The sequence below is a fragment of the Aegilops tauschii genome, chromosome 3 (genome assembly GCF_002575655.3).
Source record: "Aegilops tauschii subsp. strangulata cultivar AL8/78 chromosome 3, Aet v6.0, whole genome shotgun sequence".
Classification (NCBI taxonomy): Eukaryota; Viridiplantae; Streptophyta; class Magnoliopsida; order Poales; family Poaceae; genus Aegilops; species Aegilops tauschii.
Genome location: NC_053037.3, coordinates 103372898 through 103395289, shown reverse-complemented (window position 1 = coordinate 103395289; position 22392 = coordinate 103372898). Strand labels below are relative to the sequence as shown.

The 22392-nt window shown below is 48.1% G+C and overlaps 3 protein-coding genes and 1 pseudogene across 4 annotated transcripts; 2 read left to right on the top strand and 2 right to left on the bottom strand.

Annotated features, from left to right (window-relative positions):
- The first annotated feature begins 424 nt into the window (after positions 1 to 424).
- On the top strand, positions 425 to 6828 carry LOC109774140 (serine/threonine-protein phosphatase 5). Of its 2 annotated transcripts, none has more exons than XM_020332864.4 (13): positions 425 to 676; positions 1505 to 1630; positions 2776 to 2945; positions 3024 to 3095; positions 3267 to 3417; positions 3894 to 4002; positions 4104 to 4221; positions 4459 to 4606; positions 4759 to 5007; positions 5474 to 5599; positions 5752 to 5852; positions 5986 to 6060; positions 6321 to 6828. In XM_020332864.4, exons 2-13 carry the CDS (start codon positions 1558 to 1560, stop codon positions 6378 to 6380), a joined length of 1452 nt encoding a protein of 483 aa, XP_020188453.1. In that variant the 5' UTR covers positions 425 to 676; positions 1505 to 1557; the 3' UTR covers positions 6381 to 6828. The 2 variants fall into 2 exon arrangements, with proteins under 2 accessions (XP_020188453.1, XP_020188446.1); XM_020332857.3 differs by having other exon boundaries at positions 440 to 676; positions 1508 to 1630.
- A 2359-nt stretch (positions 6829 to 9187) lies between these two features.
- On the bottom strand, positions 9188 to 10504 carry LOC109774165 (aquaporin NIP1-2). Its single transcript, XM_020332883.4, has 4 exons — positions 10061 to 10504; positions 9772 to 9969; positions 9629 to 9690; positions 9188 to 9533 (listed from the first exon to the last, which is right to left on the bottom strand). The coding sequence occupies exons 1-4, from the start codon at positions 10343 to 10345 to the stop codon at positions 9332 to 9334; spliced, it is 747 nt and encodes a 248-aa protein (XP_020188472.2). The 5' UTR covers positions 10346 to 10504; the 3' UTR covers positions 9188 to 9331.
- Positions 10505 to 13589: 3085 nt separating this feature from the next.
- On the top strand, positions 13590 to 18252 carry LOC141042748 (uncharacterized; annotated as a pseudogene).
- A 714-nt stretch (positions 18253 to 18966) lies between these two features.
- Positions 18967 to 21603, bottom strand: LOC109774156 (protein BZR1 homolog 2). The gene is made up of 2 exons (XM_020332873.4): positions 21106 to 21603; positions 18967 to 20074 (listed from the first exon to the last, which is right to left on the bottom strand). The coding sequence occupies exons 1-2, from the start codon at positions 21376 to 21378 to the stop codon at positions 19271 to 19273; spliced, it is 1077 nt and encodes a 358-aa protein (XP_020188462.1). The 5' UTR covers positions 21379 to 21603; the 3' UTR covers positions 18967 to 19270.
- Between the last annotated feature and the right edge of the window lie 789 nt (positions 21604 to 22392).

The following is a 22392-nucleotide window of genomic DNA, read 5'->3' as shown; positions in this document are numbered from 1 at the left end:
TACATGAAAAACATTTTGATACGCATTTAACATTTTCAAATGCTTGATTAACATTGTAAAATATTTTATTAACAGTTTTTAATGCTTGTTTAATATTTTTTAAATTTAAATGCATGGTCAACTTTTTTTAATAGACATTATATAATTTTTGTATATATTTTTCGTATACATAAGAAAAATTTCCTCTATACAAATTTAACATTTTTCAAAATTTTATGTAAAAAAAATAAACTTTGTATATGTTTGGAAGTTTAAAATAAAATAGGAAAATAAAGAAAAAACAAAAACAAAAAACGTGAAAAAATAGAAAGAAAACAAGGCAGTGGTTGGCTCCCCGCGCGCTGGGCTGGCCCATTGAGGCAGGTGCCTGACGCGAGCGCAACCTATGTCTCGCTTTAGGGGAGAGATAGGCGCGGCCTAACCCATAGCTCCTCCTCTTGACCTATATCGTGCTCGGTCGGTCTTGACCTACCCAAAGCTCCAACCCGACCCAATAAAATCTCTCCTACACCCTGCCGCCGCCGTAGCTTAGCGCGCGTCGCCGCCTCACGTCTCTCGCCTCTCGAACGCGTCGCGGCCGCCGCCGCCGCTCCCGTTCTGCCCCGTCGCGCGCCGCTGCCCTGCCCTGCCCCAGCCGTTTACACCCCGTCCGCAACCTTGGACGGCGGCTTTCGAGGTACGAGCTCTTTAGCCACCCAGTGATTGGTTACCTGAACCCTAGCCAATCAAACCCCCACGAGATTTGGCCTAGATCCGCAGCCAAAGCCGTTAGAGAGATTGGGCCGAAGCTAGTTGATTAACTTTTTCAAAGTTCGTTTTTTTTCTCCGTCAAATCAACTGCGGTCTGCGGAGACGACCGATTCGTAGAGGTACCCGAGTTCGTGGATTTTAGGTTGCAATCCTGTTGGGAACATTTTGGGTAACTTGCTGGCTGTAGTGAAGAACCTAGTCAGCGGATGGGACGAGTCATTGTTCCGATCTGTTCTTTCCTTTTATGTTTATATCTTGTGCAAATTGGAGTGATGCAATTGCACACAAAGCCAGGCCTTGCCGGGATGTTTTTTATCAATACCTTTCATTGGACCTAGTTCGTTCATTGTATAGCTGACTAAAGTGCTCAGAGGAACATAGGCAGAAGCACCACTCCATGTGCGTGAACAAAGCCGTGTGGAATATTGACCAAAATGTTGTCTGTCTTGGTTGATTGGTTCGTTCACTCATCAATAGTTTTTCATAGGCAGATTGTATATGGCATATCTGTATTCACAGCTGTCAAACCAAAAGTGGAATAAGAGTACGATGGAATGCGGGAACATACCAGAATGTGGTATAATAGTTAGTAATTGAATTGCTGTCTGTTAGTAGCTCGGGCACAAACATAACATGTTAACAGTCCTTGCTTTCTGGTCTCTTAAACATGCATGCTTTGGTGTGTTTGAAATTTTGGATTCTTCAAACCTCTGGCAAGACTGATGCTTTTTTGTTAATTTCCTTTATGATGTAGTAGGTGAATAAGGAGCTTTGAAGTCTGTGTATGAACTAGACACAACAGATATCATGGGTGATAGTTCAAATTCAAATGTGCAGAAGGCTGAGGAACTCAAACTTAGGGCAAACGATGCCTTCAAGGGTAAGGATATGTGTTATCTTCCTGTCGTATGTCTAGAGTGTACAACATTATTTTATCGTCTCATTGTTGTTAATGGGGCCTTACCATTGTACTCCCTCCGGTCCTTTTTACTCTGCGTGTAACTCCAGACCCAGATATCAAGGAGGGCAGTGTTCTCGTTTTTTGGACTAATTTGCAATGTTCAAAAAAGTGGAAAGCGTAAGTGAAGCGAGGGGCCACAACTTAGAGCAATGGCCGCAGCTTAAGCGCTTTAGCGTTTTTTTAAATTGGCCAGAATCTGAAGGAAATAGTTCTGGAACAGACCCTAATAATAAGGTAAATGACATATTGCTATTATTGCGCAAGCAGCCAAGCATAAGTAGCTCAAAACAGCCAAATTATTAAAAAACACTTAATCTATGCTTAGGGCCAAAGTGAAGCGTTTTGCCATCGCTCAGCACTTGAGCGTTGCAAAACACTTTCTTGAACACTGCTAATTTGCCCTTCATTAGAGTATGCTGCATGTACCAGGAGAGCTGGGCCGTTATAAATGGAGATAAATGTGCATGCCGTGATTGGGTAGTCCTCCTTGATTGCCTATTTGGTCTCTTGGTTTCTCCCCCCATTAGCACAACATAAGGCGAATAGGAAGGAGAGCAGTTAATGCATGCATGCATTTGGTTGGATGGGAGGCAGATGATGTGGCGCTCAGAGAAAAAGGGACTGCACAGAGTACTACGGGAAGAATAGAAAAAACTTAGACGCGTCCTAAGAAGGACCAAAGGGATTACCATTACACTAGAAACATGAAGTCCTTCAAGTTTGCAGTTCCACTCTATGTTCTACTTTTCCCTTCAAAGTGAAACATGGAGTCCAGTGTATAGATGTTTGTTACCTTGTAGCCCATTCACTTAATTTAAGGACCCAATCTGTTGGATTGCTTGTTGTATTTTATTTAATAGCTAAACTTGAGACACTAATTAATTAGTAAATGAAGTTAAGAGGCATATGCAGTTTTAGATGTGCTTTTGTGGCAATAAACTGAACTTGAATGACTATCTTTCACGGCATTATGTTAATATCCAAATGAAGCATACAGGGTCCCTTAGTGTTAGGATTTCCTTGATGATTGTTGTTGCCTAACTATTACTATGTTTTCCCTCCAGCAAACAAGTTTTCTCAGGCTGTAGAGCTCTATGACCAGGCTATTGATCTAAATGGTTCAAATGCGGTTTATTGGGCAAATCGTGCATTTGCACATACAAAGCTTGAGGAATATGGAAGTGCTGTCCAGGATGCTACAAAGGCTATTGAGATTGATCCTAAATATTCGAAAGTGAGTATCTATGACCTGGACCTGCTGCTGGCAAAACATTTGTAGGTTCTCACCTTTTGCAAAACTTTGTGCCTGTAGGGTTATTATAGACGAGGTGCGGCATATCTTGCTATGGGAAAATTCAAGGAAGCCCTGAAAGATTTTCAACAGGTATGTGTCATATTGTTTAATAAATCCACTTAATCATATGTCTACTGGATATTGGTGTTCATTTGTGTTTAGTCTGCTCCGGTTACATTTACTTTTTAGACAATGAGATTCCATATTGGCATTTGCTTTCCCTGCAACTAAGTAATATATGCAATTATATTTTCTTATTAGGTGAAAAGAATCTGTCCTAATGATCCAGATGCTACAAGAAAGTTGAAAGAGTGTGAGAAAGCTGTCCAAAAAATCCGCTTCGAAGAAGCAATTTCTGTAGGGGATACAGAAAGGCGCTCAATAGCAGATTCTCTTGATTATCATATAATAGGTATCTGGTCTTTGAATTTCCATATTTTCTGGCACTTCACTATCTCCAGGTTCGATATATATGTTAATGTGGCCACAGATGGGACACTAGTATTCTTTCCTTGTGCTATTAGTATGTTCTTTCATGATAAATCTATTTGCTTGTATTCATGAGCTTTTATATGGTTTTAGAGTGCCTTCCATATTCAGCTCTTGGGTGCTTCTATTGTTTTTTTTACTTTCAGTCTTTTAATGCTCGGCATATTATGCACACAATCTAAGTGAAGCAACATGCTCCCTCTGTAAACTAATATAAGACGTTTTAGGTCACTACTTTAGTGAGTAGTTCTTAGTGCGAAACATCATATGCTGTCAGTGTTGGTATATTGCTAACATTACATGTTCTATTAGTGAAATTGAGCTTTAGTTATTAAAATAGCTGATAGGTATTTTGATCTCAGCTATAGTGGAGTTAAACAAACATTGTTGATATTACAGAAGTTGAACCACAGTATACTGGAGCAAGAATTGATGGGGATACAATAACATTAGATTTTGTCAAGCAGATGCTGGAGGATTTCAAGAAGCAAAGATGTATACATAAAAGGTACAGTTTGTAATTGTCATGGCAATCATGAATCATTTTGTTTTCCTTGTACAAGTTTTCTTGGATGTTTTGATAAGCTATAAGTTGGCAACATGGTATAGGTATGCATTACAGATTGTGTTGCAAGCACGGGACTTGCTGCGAGCAGTGCCTTCCCTTGTCGATGTGAATGTTCCGAATGGTTGTCACTTTACGGTCTGCGGTGATGTTCATGGCCAGGTATTTGCCTTAACAAGTGAAGTCTTTCTCTAGACATAGCTCTCCTTAACCATTTGGCGTATGCATTTTGAAATGCTTTAATCTTGTGAAGTGGTAACAGAACCCTTTATATTCACACATATAGTTAGAATGAGGTCGAAATCACTAGTCTTGATGACATTCTAATTTTGATTGTGATTTCTTTTGTTGTTACCTATTGGGGGGCTTAACGCCCTGCCGTTCTATTTCTGTTTACAGTACTTCGATCTGCTAAATATATTTGAGCTCAATGGACTTCCCTCTGAAGACAACCCTTACCTCTTCAATGGAGACTTTGTGGACAGAGGATCGTTTTCACTTGAAGTCATACTTACTCTCTTTGCATTCAAGTGCCTCTATCCAACTGGTAATTATCTTCAATTATTATTTTGTTCATGGTCATAAATTGAACTAGTCGGGTCTGCTGTAGTATGTATTCTACTGCTACATCCTCCTACCAGTTCAGCTTTAGTTAAGTGGAACTATGAGTTAAGCATGGCTAGAATTCTCTATAATCAGGTATGTATCTAGCAAGAGGAAACCATGAAAGCAAGAGCATGAACAAAATATACGGTTTTGAGGGAGAAGTGAAGTCCAAGTTGAGTGATACGTTTGTCGAGCTGTTTGCTGAAGTATTTTGTTGCTTACCTCTGGCTCATGTAATCAACAAGAAGGTCTTTGTAGTTCATGGGGGTCTGTTTAGTGTTGATGGAGTAAAGTTATCAGACATTAAGGCCATTGACCGTTTCTGTGAGCCTCCCGAAGAAGGTATTTCTCACTTCACTATTTACAGTTGTCCATTCTTGAGTGGATATATGATTTCCTTCATTCCTTTTTAATGAACTGCTTTTATAAACACCTGAGTTATGGTATGATTGCATTTTCCCTTGCTTCTCATCTGAAGCTCGAACATATCACCTACTCATTGTTGACGTCAAAGATGTCAAAGTACCTTTTCTTTATTCTGTTTTTAGAAACTGAAAAAAAGTCACCATAGCAACCTCGATTTTGTTCATTTTGTGCAAGATATGCCGATGGGATTACAACCATTGCATTTCTGTTGGCTATATGCTATCATTGTTGATTCTGTTGTGAATTCACTACAATGTTCTGCAAAAACATTTACTTGTCAACAAAACTTGCAATGGAAGTAATATATTTTGCATTTATGTGTGTGTACGTATATGTGTGTTTCTGCTATTTGGCAAAATTAACTCTGCTTTTTTGTTGACAGGTTTGATGTGTGAAATTCTATGGAGTGACCCTCAGCCTCAGCCTGGGAGAGGTCCAAGCAAACGAGGTGTAGGGCTTTCCTTTGGTGGAGATGTGACGAAGCGGTTTTTAGAAGATAACAACCTGGGTAGGCCCCATAACAAATTGTCGTTCACTCGTTCTTATATTGTTTTAACATGCCAGATATATTTAGTTTACGCTTGTTGGAGCATGTTTCTCGTTTCTATATAACATTCTTTTCTTGCATGTTTTCTTCTAATTTGGTTGATTGCCTGGCAGACCTTGTTGTCCGATCCCATGAAGTGAAGGATGAAGGGTATGAAACTATGCATGACGGAAAGCTTATTACTGTCTTCTCTGCTCCTAACTATTGCGACCAGGTATGCTAAATCACGGGGAAAAAACTACACTGCTTGCATTCGTTGAAATTTTCTCTTGAGAAGTTGAGATATAGTTTTGGCAAGACATCTGTTCTCAGTTTCATGTTATGGATGCTGACTTTTTCCGATGCAGATGGGCAACAAAGGTGCATTTATTCGATTCAATGCTCCAGATTTAAAGCCAGATATTGTTAGTTTCTCAGCAGTGGTATGTCCTTATTGGCCTTTTGCATCTAAGCTTCTCGCAAATAGTTTGGTTTGTATGACATCTAAGCTTCTCGCCAAGTGCGTTGATTCTTGTTGAACTTGACTGGCACAGTAGTTTGAAAGTTGCAGATATCTATTTCAAGCACCTCTTAACTGCTTATGCCCTAGTCATTCATTTGATGAATTATGCTGAACTTTTCCCTACCAAAATATGGTTACTTCATGTGCTAATTAAGGCTGATCACACTTCTATTATTGCAGCCGCACCCTGATGTCAAGCCGATGGCCTATGCAAACAATTTCCTCCGGATGTTCCAATAGCAGCAGCTGGAACCTGTCTGGCCAATTTTGATATGCAAAACTTTTCTGCGCCCAGCTCATTTTCGTACCAAGTCCAAGTCATGCGTTGAGCAGCAAATATTTTGCTACAACAATTTAGATGCTGCTGTGACCCCTCCCGCCCTTTGTTAAATTATTGGTTCTAGCACAGTGATTTAGGTGTCTGTAGTTGTACATTTGCTATATCTTTCTGCCCTCGTCAGTTCAGTGGGATTGATGCCTTTTCGCTCTTGATTGCTTGTGTGGATTGTTGTAATACATTTCATACACAAAATGCTACCTGCAGCATGTAGCGGACTATGATTATTTTGTACCGGAGGGTGAGCACAGGATTGTGCAATATAGTGTTGTGTCAACGCCACAATGCGGCCTTGTAACACTATTGTTTAGTTTGCTTGCCATTTTTTATGTTAATTTTCTTTCTAATGTCTATTTAAGTGTCTGGCCAATTATATGCGTATATCTGCATTGCACTTGATTTTCAGCCCAGTCAATTCATTCGAGTATCAACCGGGCGTCAACCAGTTGTCAAACTCCAAATATTTCGTTCTTTGGTTGACTCATCAGGCTCACCACCTTTTGGAGCTCATCCAACAGTCGCCGCTGCTCTTTCCATTAAATTCTAGGATCTCTTCGATCCTATGCGCAAAAGCAAGTAGGATGATTGGGCGGACACATGTTTTTCAAAAAAAAAAGATAATAGGCGATGCTTTCAAGTTGGTAATTTGCTGTTTTTGAATTTGAACATCTGGCTGGACTGTTGAAGTAATCTCACCATCTGAGTTAAGTCTTTGTAATGCGAATTAGGTTCTTAGAGCATCTCTAGCCGCGCCCCTAGAAAGGCCTTTCCAGGCGATTTTTTCGTGCCGGCGCCAAAAAAAGGCCCAGTCGCGCCCCCAGGAGCCCGATTTTCGCCGGCCTGGGCCGAAATTAGCGCCGGCGGACCCAGGCCGAACCTGGCGCGCTCGGGGGGCCGGGGCGATCGGTTTTGACGCGAAAGAGCCGCGGGGCAGCCGCGTCAGCGACACCGCACCTCGTCTTCCCCCAACGCCTCGGTTTCCTGCGGGGAATCAATGGCAAGGCTGTCGCCGGTCAGCCTTACCATTGGTTCCTCACGGGCGGCGCGTCATGGGGCGGCGCGCCGACGCCTCCCCTCCCTCGCATGCGTACACACGGGAGGCGCATCACGGGGCGGCGCGCCGACGCCTCCCCTCCCTCGCACGCGTACACACGGGAGCGGCGCAGCTATATAAGCCGGTAGCCTCCCTCGCCTCTGGCCACACCAGCCCTAGCCGTCGAGCTCCACCTCTCCTGTGCGCCGCCGCCGAGCCCTCCCTCTCCATCTCCCGTGCGCCGCCGCCGAGCCCTCCCTCTCCCTCTCCCGATGGCCGAACGGTTCCCCGGAGACGAGGCGGCGCCCAACGGCTTCGGCCGCCGCTCGCTCCGCGAACATGAGTCGTGGCTCCTGTTCGAGGCCAACATCCGGCGCCGCCGGACATGCGCCGGGCCGACGGGGTGGAGGCTCAGCAACGGCGGAGTGCCCATTCCCCCGTTGCCCGACGCCGTGGCGCGCCCCTCCTACTTCGCCACCGAGGTAGAGATGGTGCGCGCCTCCCTCACCGACGACCAGCTCGCCCTCCCCCAGTACGCCGCCGACAACCACGCGGCGTGGGCGGCGTACTTCGAGCGCCGTCAGCAGCAGGCTAGCGTCCACCAACGGGGCGCCAGTGGTGGGCGGCCTGAAGAACAGCGAGGGGCGCCACATGTGGTGGGGCGTCCCCGGCCGCACGCTCGAGGGCGTGCTGACGCACCTCGAAGGCGGCAACAACCCGCCGTTGGCATACCCTCGGCGAGGGCGGCCGCCCCGGCCCACCGCCGACGTGACAGGCAATGGATGCCCAGGAGGTTCGGCTCCTCCTCTTCTTCCTCCTCGCGCTCTTCTTCCCACTCCTCCGGCTCTCCGGCGCTGCTCGGCGTCAAGACCGAGCCCGCGGCGGAGACGCCGCTCGGCCGACGCACTCGCAGCGCCGGCATCGTCATCAACGAGGGCGGCCGGCGCGCCTCCTCGTCGGCTCCTCCGCGCTTCGTCAAGCCAAAAACGGACCCGGGGCTCGCGCCGGTGAAGACGGAGCCGGGTCTCCCCGCCGTGAAGACGAAGCACGACGACGTGGAGCACGAGACGACGCGGCTCTGGAATGGGCGCGCAAGGATTCCCTGAAGATGGCGAGGGAGCGCCAGTGCGCCGTCCTGTGGCGGTTCGAGCAGCGCCGCCGGGGCCGCGACGAAGGAGGAGTCGTCGTCATCGAGGACAGCGACGACGACGATGCGCCGCCGCCCCCGGTCCGCGTTGGCGACGCCGGTCAGGGGTCCACCAGGGACGGCCGCGTCAAGAAGGAGGAGAAGGCCGCCGACGACGACGGCGGCGAGGATGGCGGCGACGACGGCGACTACTCGGCGTTCATTGATTTCTTTTATTAGTTATATTTGCTATGTACCGCCGAACATGTCAATATATGTCAAAGTTTGCCGAAATTTAGCCGTGTTTAACCGAACTTCACAGAACGTTTTTTTAAATAAATTATACGCATCTGGGGGCGGCCCTGGGGCCCGCAACTGGGGACCAACTCGCCCCCAGGCCCTTTTTTGCGCCAGCTCGCCCCCAGGCGGCGATTTTAGGCGCTCCCTGGGGGCCAACGGCTGGAGATGCTCTTAGTTGTGATAACAAGGCATGGAAAAACTTGTCCAGATTGATTTATATTTTGATGCCAGATACTAATTTCATGGGCAAATTGGAAACAAAGGAGCATTTATTGGAACCGGGATTATCGGTAGAAAGACCCATGCGGATGTACATTTTTCACCATGTAACATCACAATATGATTGCCACTGGGGTCAAATTAAAGCAAAATTTCCATCTCCTAATTTTAATCCCTTACAGCGGTCTGAGGAACGACGCAGTCGACCCGCTCCTGGCGATGGGCTTGTACGGGAGCCAGATGAGGTTGTAGGTCCAGGCTCCCGCCACCGTCCCGCACACCGGGCCGACGACGTACACCCACACGCCGCCGTACCGGCAGGCGACGATCGCCGGCCCTAGGCTCCTCGCAGGGTTCATCGACGCCCCCGTGATCGGCCTGCACATCCACGAAGAAGAATGCAACGTCGACATGTCATGTCAGGAGTTTGAGGTAAGATCAAGACCACGTCTATGCTTAAGATCGGCTTGTACCCGGCAAAGAGCACGTTGAGCACGACGGTGGCACCAACTGCGAGACCAGCCAAGTCACCAACCTGCAAGAGCTATCACATATCAGCAGAAGTTCGTCGTTTCCGATCTCCAAGTGCTGGGTGGCGTGAAGCGGTGGTCTTTACTGCTCTGTCGTCCGTGGCCACGCCCGAGACGACGAACATGAGGTAGAAGGAGATGATGAACTCGAGCGCCACCCCCTGCGTGCTCGAACCGGACGGCGTCATCCCGGACAAGTGCCCGTGCGCGCCGCCGAACGTCAGCCGCAGCGTCAGGCTCGCCAGCGTGGACCCCAGCACCTGAGCCAGCACATAGGACGGCACCTGCAACACATCCAGACATTTTTCGGATAATCTACAGTGCTTCTGATCGCATCACATTTCATCCCAATGAAGATCCCTGTGTTGAAACTACCTGCTTCCACGGGAAGCGTCGGCAGGCGGCGAAGGCGATGGTGACGGCGGGGTTGAAGTGCGCCCCGGAGACGTGGCCGACGGAGTAGACCATGACCATGACGACGAGCCCCCACACGACGCAGATCCGTGCCCCGGTCCTCTGAACTCTCAGACTTGGCCTCCTTCCCGTCCCGCCCTTCTTCCATGGCTCCGGTGTCGTCAGGTTAGTGGTGCACTGTCCTATCCGTTGAGCTCGGTAGCGCCCTACTTCTCCCTCCTGCTCTGGCTCTGTACTTGATAGCATCGATGTCGTTCAAGAGTATGTATATCTCCTAAGGAATCGTATCATATATTCTTCTTGGACTGATTACCTACTCTACTTGACTGGATGTGGCTTAATGCAACCACTGAAGTAGGCGTGTGCAAAAACGTAACCAACTCAACCACCCAGGGCTAACCATGACAAAATTAGTGTCTGTCTAGTCTTGGCACAACTTTTCACGCCTAACTGAATTCATCTTCAGTAAAAAAAATACGGAATAGCTTTTTCAATTTCTTATATGCATCCACACAAAGTTTTATGATCTTCATGATTGTACTATCCTAAAATTTTGAAAGGAAAAAAGTTTGCACCTGTTGGTTTGCTCATGAACTGGAGACGAACTATTGTCTGACGAAGATGGATCAACTGTTAAAACCCTGATCATTGTTTTACGTGGTATTTATTTTGGAGACCAAATATACAACCGATTACAATTTGTTGACTAGCAGTCATGCACGTGTGATCCACGTGCATCACGTGTCAATAAAATGGGATAACTGGTCTCATAAAAAAGGGAATAATAGGCAGCTCTTTTTTTAGCTCTAAGGAAATAGAGAGAAAGTGTAACTTTAAACACCAAATTTTGGTTGTGTGGTAGAAACTGAAATGTGAGTTAGCAATTTAGAAACTAATTTTCTGTACATAAAACTTATAAACGACTTCAATATGTGTGGGCAAAACGCCGCATGTTTACAATACATTATGTTTCATATCTTATACTTTTACAACTTACTCCCTCCGTTCCTAAATATAAGGCTTTTTAAAGATTCTAATATGGACTGCATACAAAGCAAAGTGAGTGAATCTACACTCTAAAATATGTCTATATACAACCGTATGTAATCTGTATGGAAATATCTAAAAAGTCTTATATTTAGAAACTGAAGGAGTACTTTAGATGTCACATTATTACCTCACACCCCATAAGACCCCTAGTCGTCATATCACCGCGGAATGGATGGTTCCTTATCCCGTGGAGCACCCTACAGTTTCTCTTTTCTAAAGTGTTGACTATTCAGGGCCTCTCTGAACTGAATGAACTTTGTAGACTATCAACATGATTTTTGGTAGAACTCAAGTTTATGAGGGCCCTTTGGATCAAAGTCTTCTTCGTGCACATGTCCCTAAGGACCAAGCGATAGTAGTTTTCACTGTCGTTCACGTACGGCGAGTAATCCTAACCTCACCGCTCCAAATAGATGACATGAATCTCACGAAAATTTGATTTCGGGTTTTGCATGAAGTTTCTCCTCTCTCGAAGTTCCAATAGCAACCCAATAATTTGGTGCCCTAAAATTGGTTTTAGCTGTAGAGAGAGAGAGAGAGAGAGAGAGAGAGAGAGAGAGAGAGAGAGAGAGAGAGAGAAGGTTTTAGGTTTTCGGAATGTTTTATGCTTTTCTAGCAGCCCTACAACTGGTGCCCCAAAATTTAGTCTTCTTCTTCTCTATTCCATAATTGCATACATATTCAAACAGACTATGACATGGTAATTAAAATTTGCAACATCACAACACACATAATCAACAACATTTCAAATTCAAGTTTGTATCCATAATATTTGAAATTCAAGTTTGAATATAAGGCTAAAATAAAAAAACATTGAGCATCACAAACACAAACACAAACAAAAGTGTATAGCACATGAATGCATAGAGCCGTAAGATGTCATTACCTCCATTGCCATCACTAGTGCATGCATTATCTCCATTGGCGCCATTGTTTGTTTACATTGCCACCTATGCCACCCATGTCACTCATGCCTCCTCCCATGCCACCCATGCCTCTACACCCTCCCATGAAGCCTCTCATAGACCTCATCATCAACACTTGATCACAGCAAAGCTCCAAGTATGTCTTGGCCTTCTCATCGAGGGTACTTAGGTCCATAAACATGAGCTCTTGCTCATTTTGCATGCTCTTGATTCTTTCTTCGTAGGCTACCTTCCTCTGCTCAACCTCTTCTCCTCGAATGTTGCTCTCCTTTCCTTGATCGCCTCCCTCCTCTCCTCGGTCGTCTTTATCCTCTCTTCGGTCTCCCTCCTCTCCTCCATTTATTTGGCCTTCAAGTTCTTCCTTTCCATGGCCGCCCCTTCCTTATTGCCATGATGTTGGCCATTGATTCCTTTACGGCATTGCCTCCTCATTTCTTCAACTTGTCCTTGCCGCTCTTGCTTCCATCGAGCGTCTTCTTATTAGTAACTAAGTTGGGAGTGGGACTTCTTTTTCCATCCTCGACACTTGATGCACCATCGATGTCAACATGTGTTGCATCTCCAACCGAACTGTTGGACCTGTTCTTATTAGGAATTTCATTGTACTCGCGCTTCTTCTAGTTCTTCTCATTTACAATCTCCACTCAAAATGGTGCCAATTGAATCCCTTGCCTCTCTTTGAACCTTTTTTTCCTTGGCCCTTAAACAATTCACTACAATGTTGAGCTACATACCAAAGGTGAGAAAAGAAGTTAGCCCACAATCCATACAGTGAACTTGTGCCAAGCATGCCAACCACTTTTGACCCTCTAACGATATATAGTTTGCCATCGATGTCGGAGCAAAATTTGTGAATGATAGATTCCACTAGCGTTGCATGCCCTCAAGTACTCATATATACGCTCCTAGTAAGTTGGCATTGGTTGATCAGATCAAGACCAATTTTCTTCCATGCTTCACACAACAACTTGACTTCTTTTGTAGTGTAGTTTGCACTTCTCCCTTTGGAGATGCATCAGCACACGCTCCTCTTCCATGTCAAGAAGGTGCTCTTCTTGCGTTTCATGTTCTTGAGATACAAAATCTTGAGATGCAACTCAAATATATTGCCAAAAAAATCATCATACACACTACATACATCCACTTTGACTTGTGCTCAAATCAGGCCAGAAAATGGCTTTTGCTGGATAGCATGAGTCAGTCTAGGCTAATCAAAGCTCGCCGATGTTAGATAGATAGGTAGAGATATAATGTTGTATTCAAACTTCTATCTCTTCTCCCTCTCGTGTTATCTTCTGTCTCTCTCTCGTGTAATTCTGGAGAGTCCTAGTGATCTCCCAAACTTGTAACCCACAACAGATTCTCAATATATACAGCGGCCCGAGATCAAAGGGTTCAACGCTTCCTCCAATCTTTACATGGTCATCAGAGCCTATCCTCATCGCATCTAGCAAACCTACGAGAAAGCCTTCAGCCCCGAGAGGAAAACAGCCTAGCCGCCGTAGATCACAGCCATGGCAGGAACCGATGCATCCACCGCCGCCGCTACCATCTCCACGCTTACCACATCCACCATGAGCGCCCTGACTACCCAGTTCGCCGGTTCCTCCTACGCTTCTTCTTCCACCTCCAGCACCGGCGCTAGCTCCCTCGGATCGCCTCCGTCAGAGAAACTGACGAGGACGAACTTTCTTCTCTGGAAGGCCGTCGTGCTACCCCAGATCAAGGGGGCACAGATGGAGCACTTCCTGGACGCCACAAACATGGCGCCCCCTGCCACCATCACCATCACGAAGGATGGGAAGGAAGAGCAGGTCTTCAACTATGCCAGGACGATCTGGTACGCCCAGCAGCAGCAGGTACAAGGTTACCTTATGGGATCTCTGTCACGTGAGGTTCTTGCGCAGGTCGTAACTCTCCAGACGCCGGCTGAGGTGTGGAGCGCCATCCACGCCTTCTTCGCTGCGCAAACCCAGTCGCAGCTCGTCAATACTCGCATCGCCCTTGCAAATCTCCAGAAGGGAAACATGGGGATGCCAGAGTACCTCGCCAAGATAAAGGCCCTGACGGATGAGATCGCCTGCACCGGATCTCCACTCGGCAATGGCGAGATCGTCTCCTTCGTCCTGAAGGGCCTGGACATGGAGTATAACTCGGTTGTCTCGGCCCTCTCTGCCCGCGTCGAGCCAGTCACCGTCACCGAGCTCTACAACCAGCTTCTTAGCTTTGAAGCCCGCATCAATCTGCTCCAGCAAGGGAATCTGCGCCAATCTTCGGTGAACGCCTTGACCCGTGGCCGTGGCCATGGTGGCCGGGGCCGTGGTCACCAAGGCCAGCAAGGGCGTGGCCGAGGCGGCAACAACAACTATGGGCGTGGACGCTCAAACAGCAACATCAATAATGGTGCACGCTCCTTCAACAACAACAATGGCGGCCGATCTGGTGGACGGCCTCGACCCCGGTGCCAGCTCTGCAAGAAGCCTGGTCATGAAGTACTTGAGTGCTGGCATAGGTATGATGAGGACTATGTGCCTGAAGAGCGCCATGTCCTTGCTGCATTGAGAGAACAAGCCGGAGAAGGAGAAACCGTATGGTACGCTGACTCTGGTGCAACCGACCACATCACGGGTGAACTTGAGAAGCTTGCAACTCGTGAAAGATATTATGGCAACGATCAAGTGAACACTGCTGCAACCGGTGGAGGTATGGACATACATCATATTGGTCGTGCTTTCATTAATCCCCCTACTTCTAAACGTGATCTCGTTCTTGAAGATGTCCTTCATGTTCCTCAAGCTAACAAAAATCTTGCATCAATGTCTCGTTTATCAGCTGATAATAATGTCTTTTTTGGAACTCATCCAAAATAATTTTTCATCAAGGATCGGGCAACGAGGGAACTTCTTCATCACGGTAGATGCATCGGTGGTCTCTACCCTATTACATCAAGGTTTCTTAGCCGCAAGCATCGTCGTCAAGTTTATTCCGTCGTCAAGCCCTCCTTGGCAAGATGGCATCAAAGATTAGGACATCCGTCTTCTGTTATAGTTGAGCAAGTAGTTAATAAAGACAATCTTCCATTGTCAGGTAGAGAAAATAATGAGTCCGTTTGTGAAGCTTGTCAATGTGCCAAGAGTCACCAACTTCCCTATCCGAAGTCTAGTAGTGTTTCTCATGCTCCTTTAGAGATTATTTTTAGTGATGTGTGGGGTCATGCAAGATATTCTTTTGGAAGAAAGAAGTATTATGTTAGTTTCATCGATGATTATAGCAAGTTTACTTGGATATATCTTCTTAAACACAAATCTGAAGTTTTTGCTGTTTTTCAAGAATTTCAAAAGCTTGTTGAACGTCACTTTGACAGAAAAATTCTTGCCGTCCAAAGTGATTGGGGCGGGGAGTATGAAAAACTCAACTCCTTCTTCGCAGTATAGGCATTGAACATCATGTCTCTTGTCCTCATGCTCATCAACAGAACGGTTCTGCCGAGCGCAAACACCGTCACATTGTCGAAGTAGGGTTGTCACTACTTGCTCATGCTTCTATGCCTCTCAAATATTGGGATGAGGCTTTTATTGCTGCCACATATCTCATAAATAGGCTTCCTAGTAGAGTCATTGGAAATTCAACTCCTTTAGAGCGCATGTATCATAAAAAACCTGATTACAACTCCCTCAAAATATTTGGGTGTGCTTGTTACCCCAATCTTCGGCCATACAATCGTCACAAACTTGATTTTCGGTCAACTCAGTGTGTTTTCATTGGCTATAGCAATCTTCACAAAGGCTACAAGTGTCTTGAAGTTTCCACAGGACGAGTCTATATCTCTCGTGATGTTGTTTTTGATGAGATTCTTTTTCCGTTTGCTCAACTTCATCCAAATGCAGGTGCTCTCCTTCGTCAAGAAATCTCCCTTCTTTCTGATCCTTTGACTTCTCCTGATCACGGGGGTGAATTAATTGAAACTGATCATGAGATTAATCCAACCAGAAAAGATTCAGATGAAAACAATGCATCTAATGGCAGCAATGCAGTTCCTAGACATGATTTTATGTGTGCAGATCAGGACAAAAACGACGCTGGATCCTATGACGATTTGGCGCAGCGCAACAGCTTCCAGAACGCGCGATCCGAGGAGGATCCTGCAGCAGCGTCAGCGCCAACAGCAGGTGGCCCCGCTAGCCCAGGCGCGGGCCTAGATGCGGGCGGCCTCCGCGAGTCTCCAGCCGCCACGCATGGGCTGGCCAGGCCCACAGGAGACAGGCCAACCGAGGCGGGGCCCGCGCACGAGGCGGCCTGCCGCACACCCGAGTGGGCAGTCACAGCGGATGCCATGCGGAGTTCTCCTGTTGGGTCACCCGGTACGAGGATGACGCCCGATTCGATGCTGATTCCCTCTGTCGATTTGGTTTTCTCGGATCTGGAGCGCCAGGGCGGTCGATCCCCTCTGTGTAATGTGCCTGGATCTTCTGTGGCTCACCCTGCTGTCTCAGGATCTGCTACATCAGAGGCATGTGGTTCCGAAAATAATAATTCTGCTGCTACAATTGCTGTACCTCAGGTGTCTCAGCGAACCACCAGGTCTCAATCTGGGATATTCAAGCCAAAGGAATACAAAGATGGCACCATAAGGTATGACAAACGCAAGTATGCTTTTCTTACTAGTGTTGGTGAACCAGAAAATCTTAGTGATGCATTAGCACATAAAGAGTGGAAAGAAGCTATGGACGGAAAATATCTAGCACTCATGAAAAATAAAACTTGGCACTTAGTTCCACCAGGGAAAGGTAAAAATGTTATTGATTGCAAATGGGTTTACAAGATCAAAAGAAAGGCAGATGGAAGCATAGACAGATACAAGGCTAGACTAGTTGCAAAGGGTTTTAAGCAGAGATTTGGGATTGATTATGAGGATACATTCAGTCCTGTTATTAAATCAGCTACCATCAGACTTGTACTGTCTATTGCTATTTCTAGAGGTTGGAGTTTACGACAGCTAGATGTACAGAACGCGTTTCTTCATGGTGTTCTTGAGGAAGAAGTGTTCATGCGGCAACCACCAGGGTATGAAAACAAAAACACACCACATTATGTTTGCAAGCTAGATAAAGCCTTGTATGGATTGAAACAGGCACCTAGAGCCTGGTACTCAAGATTAAGTACTCAGTTACAACGACTTGGGTTTACTCCATCAAAGGCAGATACCTCACTATTCTTCTATAACAAAGGCAGTATAACAATATTTGTTCTTGTTTATGTTGATGACATTATTGTTGCTAGTTCCAATCCAGATGCTACTACAAGTCTTCTTCATGATCTTAATATGGAGTTTGCATTGAAGGATTTGGGCAATCTTCACTATTTTCTTGGTATTGAAGTAAAACAGGTGAAAGATGGAATACTTTTGACACAAGAAAAATATACTGCTGATATTATAAAAAGGATTGGACTGGAATATTGTAAGCCTGTAAGTACACCACTCTCAACTTCAGAAAAACTCTCAGTTGAGGGAGGAGAGGTACTTGGTCCAGAGGATGCAAGTATTTGACTTTAACTCGTCCAGATATTTCATATTCTGTGAACAAGGTATGTCAGTATTTGCATGCTCCAAGTACAGTTCATTGGACAGCTGTTAAGCGGATTGTGAGGTATCTCAAGTATACAATGGGACTTGGAGTTAAAATTACTAAGTCACCATCTATGCTAGTGAGTGCATATTCTGATGCAGATTAGGCAGGATGTGTTGATGATAGAAGGTCCACAGGTGGATTTGCTGTATTCTTGGTATCAAATCTTATATCGTGGAGTGCAAGAAAACAGGCTACTGTCTCTAGATCCAGTACTGAAGCAGAGTATAAAGCACTGGCAAATGCAACTGCTGAAGTCATGTGGATTCAGACTTTGTTATGTGAACTTGGGATAAAAGTTCCACAGGCTGCAAGGCTATGGTGTGACAATATTGGTGCAACCTACCTTTCAGCAAATCCTCTTTTCCATGCACGAACAAAACATATAGAAATTGATTTTCATTTTGTCAGAGAACGAGTGGCTCGGAAGCTACTTGATATCAGGTTTATTCCAACAGGAGATCAACTTGCTGATGGGTTTACTAAGCCACTTTCTACGAGGAGGATGAACGAGTTCATATACAATCTAAATCTTGACAGAGTTTCATAGGTTTAGATTGAGGGAGGATGTTAGATAGATATGTAGAGATATAATGTTGTATTCAAACTTCTATCTCTTCTCCCTCTCGTGTTATCTTCTGTCTCTCTCTCTCTCGTGTAATTCTGGAGAGTCCTAGCGATCTCCCAAACTTGTAACCCACGATAGATTCTCAATATACAACGGCCCGAGATTAAAGGGTTCAACGCTTCCTCCAATCTTTACAGCCGATGGACATTTGCTTCCAAACGATGCTACTCCTACGTCCTAAAGCTCGGTTCACTTGAAATAATAGCCCCGCAAGTAGCGGTGCCCGCAGCAGCAGGCGGCGGCGACTCTGCAGCCTACGACAAGGCGTGGCGTACTCACGCGCTACTACGGAGAACTTGGAAGTAGATATTTTTCTGCGGTGGTGAGGTGAAGAAGATCCTTCCGCATTGTCCGGCTTCTGGAGGGCAGCATTTGCGGGCGGCACAGCTGAGCTGCGTTTTTCTTTGACTCGGCGCGGCACGCTCAGGTAAAGGGAGAAAGCGACGGCAGTGCGGCGCGGGCACGAGGTCAAGGCACAATCACGCCCGCCGGCTCCGGACAAGACACGGCCGCGACGCCGTCCGCTCCTCGACCAGGAAACCGTGTTGACCCCCCGGCACCGAGGACTTTGCGGCCACCGCCCTGCCGACTCCATCCACCAGCGCGCTACCACGGCATGGAACAAGCATCATCGTATGAGCAGTGGAGGTCGACAATCTTCATGATTTCTAACATCAATTTACATCTGTCGCAACAACAGCACAATGAGCTTACATCACGGCCAAAGCGAGGTCGCCAGCTGGTTTTGGCCGCCCTCTCTAGCTCTTGTAATTCGCACAAATAAATAACACAATTTACCACCACATCAAGTGAAAGCTATCTGAAGGAACCACACGCTTGGTCTCTCTTTCAGAAACTAATGGAACACCAATAAGAAGAAGAAGAAGAAGAAATAAGCTACAACAAGAAAGAATCCCGCCCGAGTTAGGTGTTGTTAGCATCAGCTCCTCGTCCTGGAGCTTCCGAGAGTGAGCTCCAGCTCGTCCGATCCGGAGTCCTCGTGGATCCTCTCGCCCTCCCACGCCCTCACCAATCCGGCGGTGGCCTGCTGAGCGCCGCCGTTGGTGCTGCTTCCAAACGCAAACTCGTCAGAAACCACGTCCATCATGTGAACGTCCGGGTGCCGCGCCATGCCGGGGATCACCGGCGAGCAGGTGCCGCTCTGCCCTGGCGTGCACATCCTCGACGAACCACCGCCCGGAATCGCTTCTTTGAAGACGCTGAATGGGTTTGACGACATGAGACTGAAGGTGGGCGATGAAGGGCTCGTTGACGAGATCTGGATACCGGCCAGCCATGCCGGGTCAGGAACCATCTGACGCCCGGGGCTCGGCGGGGTGGAGTTCACCACGCAGGGACTGTTTGAACCATGCCATGGTGGCTGGATCACCGACTCGTCCCAGTCCGTCTTCATGCGAGGGGTGCGAGCAGTCGGTGAGCTCAGTGGAGGAGTCACCGGGGCGCTAATGGAGCCACCGTGAATCAGCAGCGGGGGAAGATGCGGCCGCTTATTCGACGCCGTCGAATTGGAGAACGTCTGGAGCCATGGTAGGATGGGAGTTGCATCGACGCCATTTACCATGTTGTTGGAATGCGGGAGGAAGGGCGACGATGCGCCGCTGGGGAATGAAGAGGAAGTAGGGCTTGCATTGTATGATGCCCGCGGACTCGGCTGATAGGAGGAGCATGGGCTTGGTGACACTGAGCACCCAATCCCATCCATGCGCTCTGCGGGTCTGCATCCCTGTGAACAAAAATAAACGAACACTTTATTAGTTTGTGCTCCATGTCTTCTCCGACTAGCTGAAAGTAAATCAGATGTGGTGTTTCTGCAGCAAAATTGCTACCTACTCAACAATATTTTATCATGGTATACACGGCGCCCTATTTCACACCAAGCTTTGAAGAACCGAGAGAGAGAGAGAGAGGGGGAGAATCTCTGATTACTAGTTAGCACTACATTGCAAGCCTCAGAGCTACTGTATTTGCCAAGATTCGACTTGTGTGTAGCAAAGATCAGGCAAACAGAAGATGGTCAAACATCATCATGCCAACAGTGAATTTCAGCATGTGACTCTGTGGGATTGTTTGAAGCATTGGTGCAACTTCGGCATGAACACGCAGCAGGCAATAATTCAGGAGCATATTAGAGCTTGCTTCAGCGTGTTTCTCGCCCACAGATCTTACGAGCCGAACAGGAATCCTGATCCACCAAATGCAAGCATCGCGATAGGATTTGCAGCAGGGGAGCAGCACGGCACCGATACAACAAGATGCTCAATTCGTCGCCGCGCTAGGAGAATCTAGCTTTTCTTTTCCCCAGCGGCAGCAGCTCCCCGATGCCCCGAAATTCCACGAACGCGCCTACCGCCCGCCCACCCACCCACCCCGCACTCCAGTCCGGCACACCCGTGCACGGACCAGACTGGCGTCTCCCACCACACCACCCTTTGCTCATCGCGCCACCCACGTGCGACCCACCCCCAAGGAAATGGAAGAAAATTAAAATAGGAAAGGTACGACTGGACGCCACACGGTTCACACCGCGCAGGCACCAGCTGGCCCTCGCCGAGATCCACTGCGCGCGCCGCCTGCTCCGCCGCAAGCCTGCGCGCGCTCGACGGGGTAGCTCGCTAGCCGGCTGAACCACGGCGCCGCTGGCTGACCTCCCGTGGGGGAGCGAGGCGAAGGGATCGATCAATCGGCTGTACTGGTGGAGATCCAGCGTTGCGGCCGGGGGAGAGAGCGGGGAAGGCGTGGTGGTACGATACGAACCTTGCGGTAGGTGGTGCCGTCGGGCTCGACGACCCAGCCGGCCTCGTTGCAGAGGGCCTTGAGGACCTCGTTGTTGTCGCAGTGCTTGGGCAGCTTGTACCCGCCGTGCGCCCGCAGGCCGGAGAATATCTTGGCAGCGATCGCGCGCCGCCGCCGCTCCCTGCGCTTGTTGTTCTCCCTCTCCCTCCACGTCGGCATCCTGCCGCCCGCTCCCCCCGCCGCCCCGAAGTCCGCCCCTCCTCCTCCTCCTCCTCCTCCTCCCCCCGTCGCCATGCCCGGTCAACCCTCCGCGGCACGCACAGCTCGGCTCCGCTGCCGAGCTCGAAGGAAGGGTCCCTGCCGAGCTCGAAGGAAGGAAGGAGGGAGAAGAGGTCGCCCTCTCGAGTGGGCGAAGGAGCGAGAGCAGATCACACGGAAGAGGAGAGAGAGAGAGACAGAGAGGGTGGGTGGGGGAGCAGTGGCGTGAGCTTTGAAAAGCCCCGGCTCGCGACGCGGCCCGCACCGCCCCTCGATTTCCTCCTATTTACGCCCCTGCCACCGCGGGAGGGCGGTCAACACGGCAGCGCGGGGAGGGGCAGAGCGGTAACTGCAGCACACCGCACAGGGGCGAGGCAGCGAAGTGTGGTGTGGGGTGGGGGGGCAGGCGGAGGGCAGCCCACGAAGCGTGTTGCTCCGGCGCGGCGCGGTCCACGTCAAACGAGCTCTGCACGTGGGCGCCCACGGGCCGAGGGGCCCGCGGTCCGGGCGGGCGGGCAGCCCGTGGAGGAGGTGGGGCACGTGACGAGCCTGTTGCTTTTCGGGGCCACGCACTCGTTCCCTTTATTTTCTTTCCTTTGCTCGCACCGCCCGTTCCGGAGATAAATTGATTGGTTTGTTTATTTCGCGGCGTGTTTGTGAGTATTTTTGGCCCCGCCTCGGCGTGCGGGGGAGGAAAGTAGACGGGCTCGGAGCGCGGGCGCGGGTGTCTGCGATTGCGCGCGAACAGCAGGCGCCGGGGGATGGGACGCACGGGGGGGGAGCACGAGTGGGGCTCGGAGGGGTCGAAACGTCGCGCCCCAGGCTCGACGGGCATCTTTCTTTGCCCGCGTGCGTCGCAGGGGGAGGCGGGGGACGGAACGGCCTACTAGTATAGTTTGGAGTCAAACTACACGATTTTTGCATTATTATAAGTCTAGGCTTTTTTTTGTTCGAAAAAACGCAGCAATATATACCAATAAATATGATTCCCAAACAGTGAAGATCTCTTGGAGGAATTTTATAGGAATTCGATATAATAGGATTTTCTTA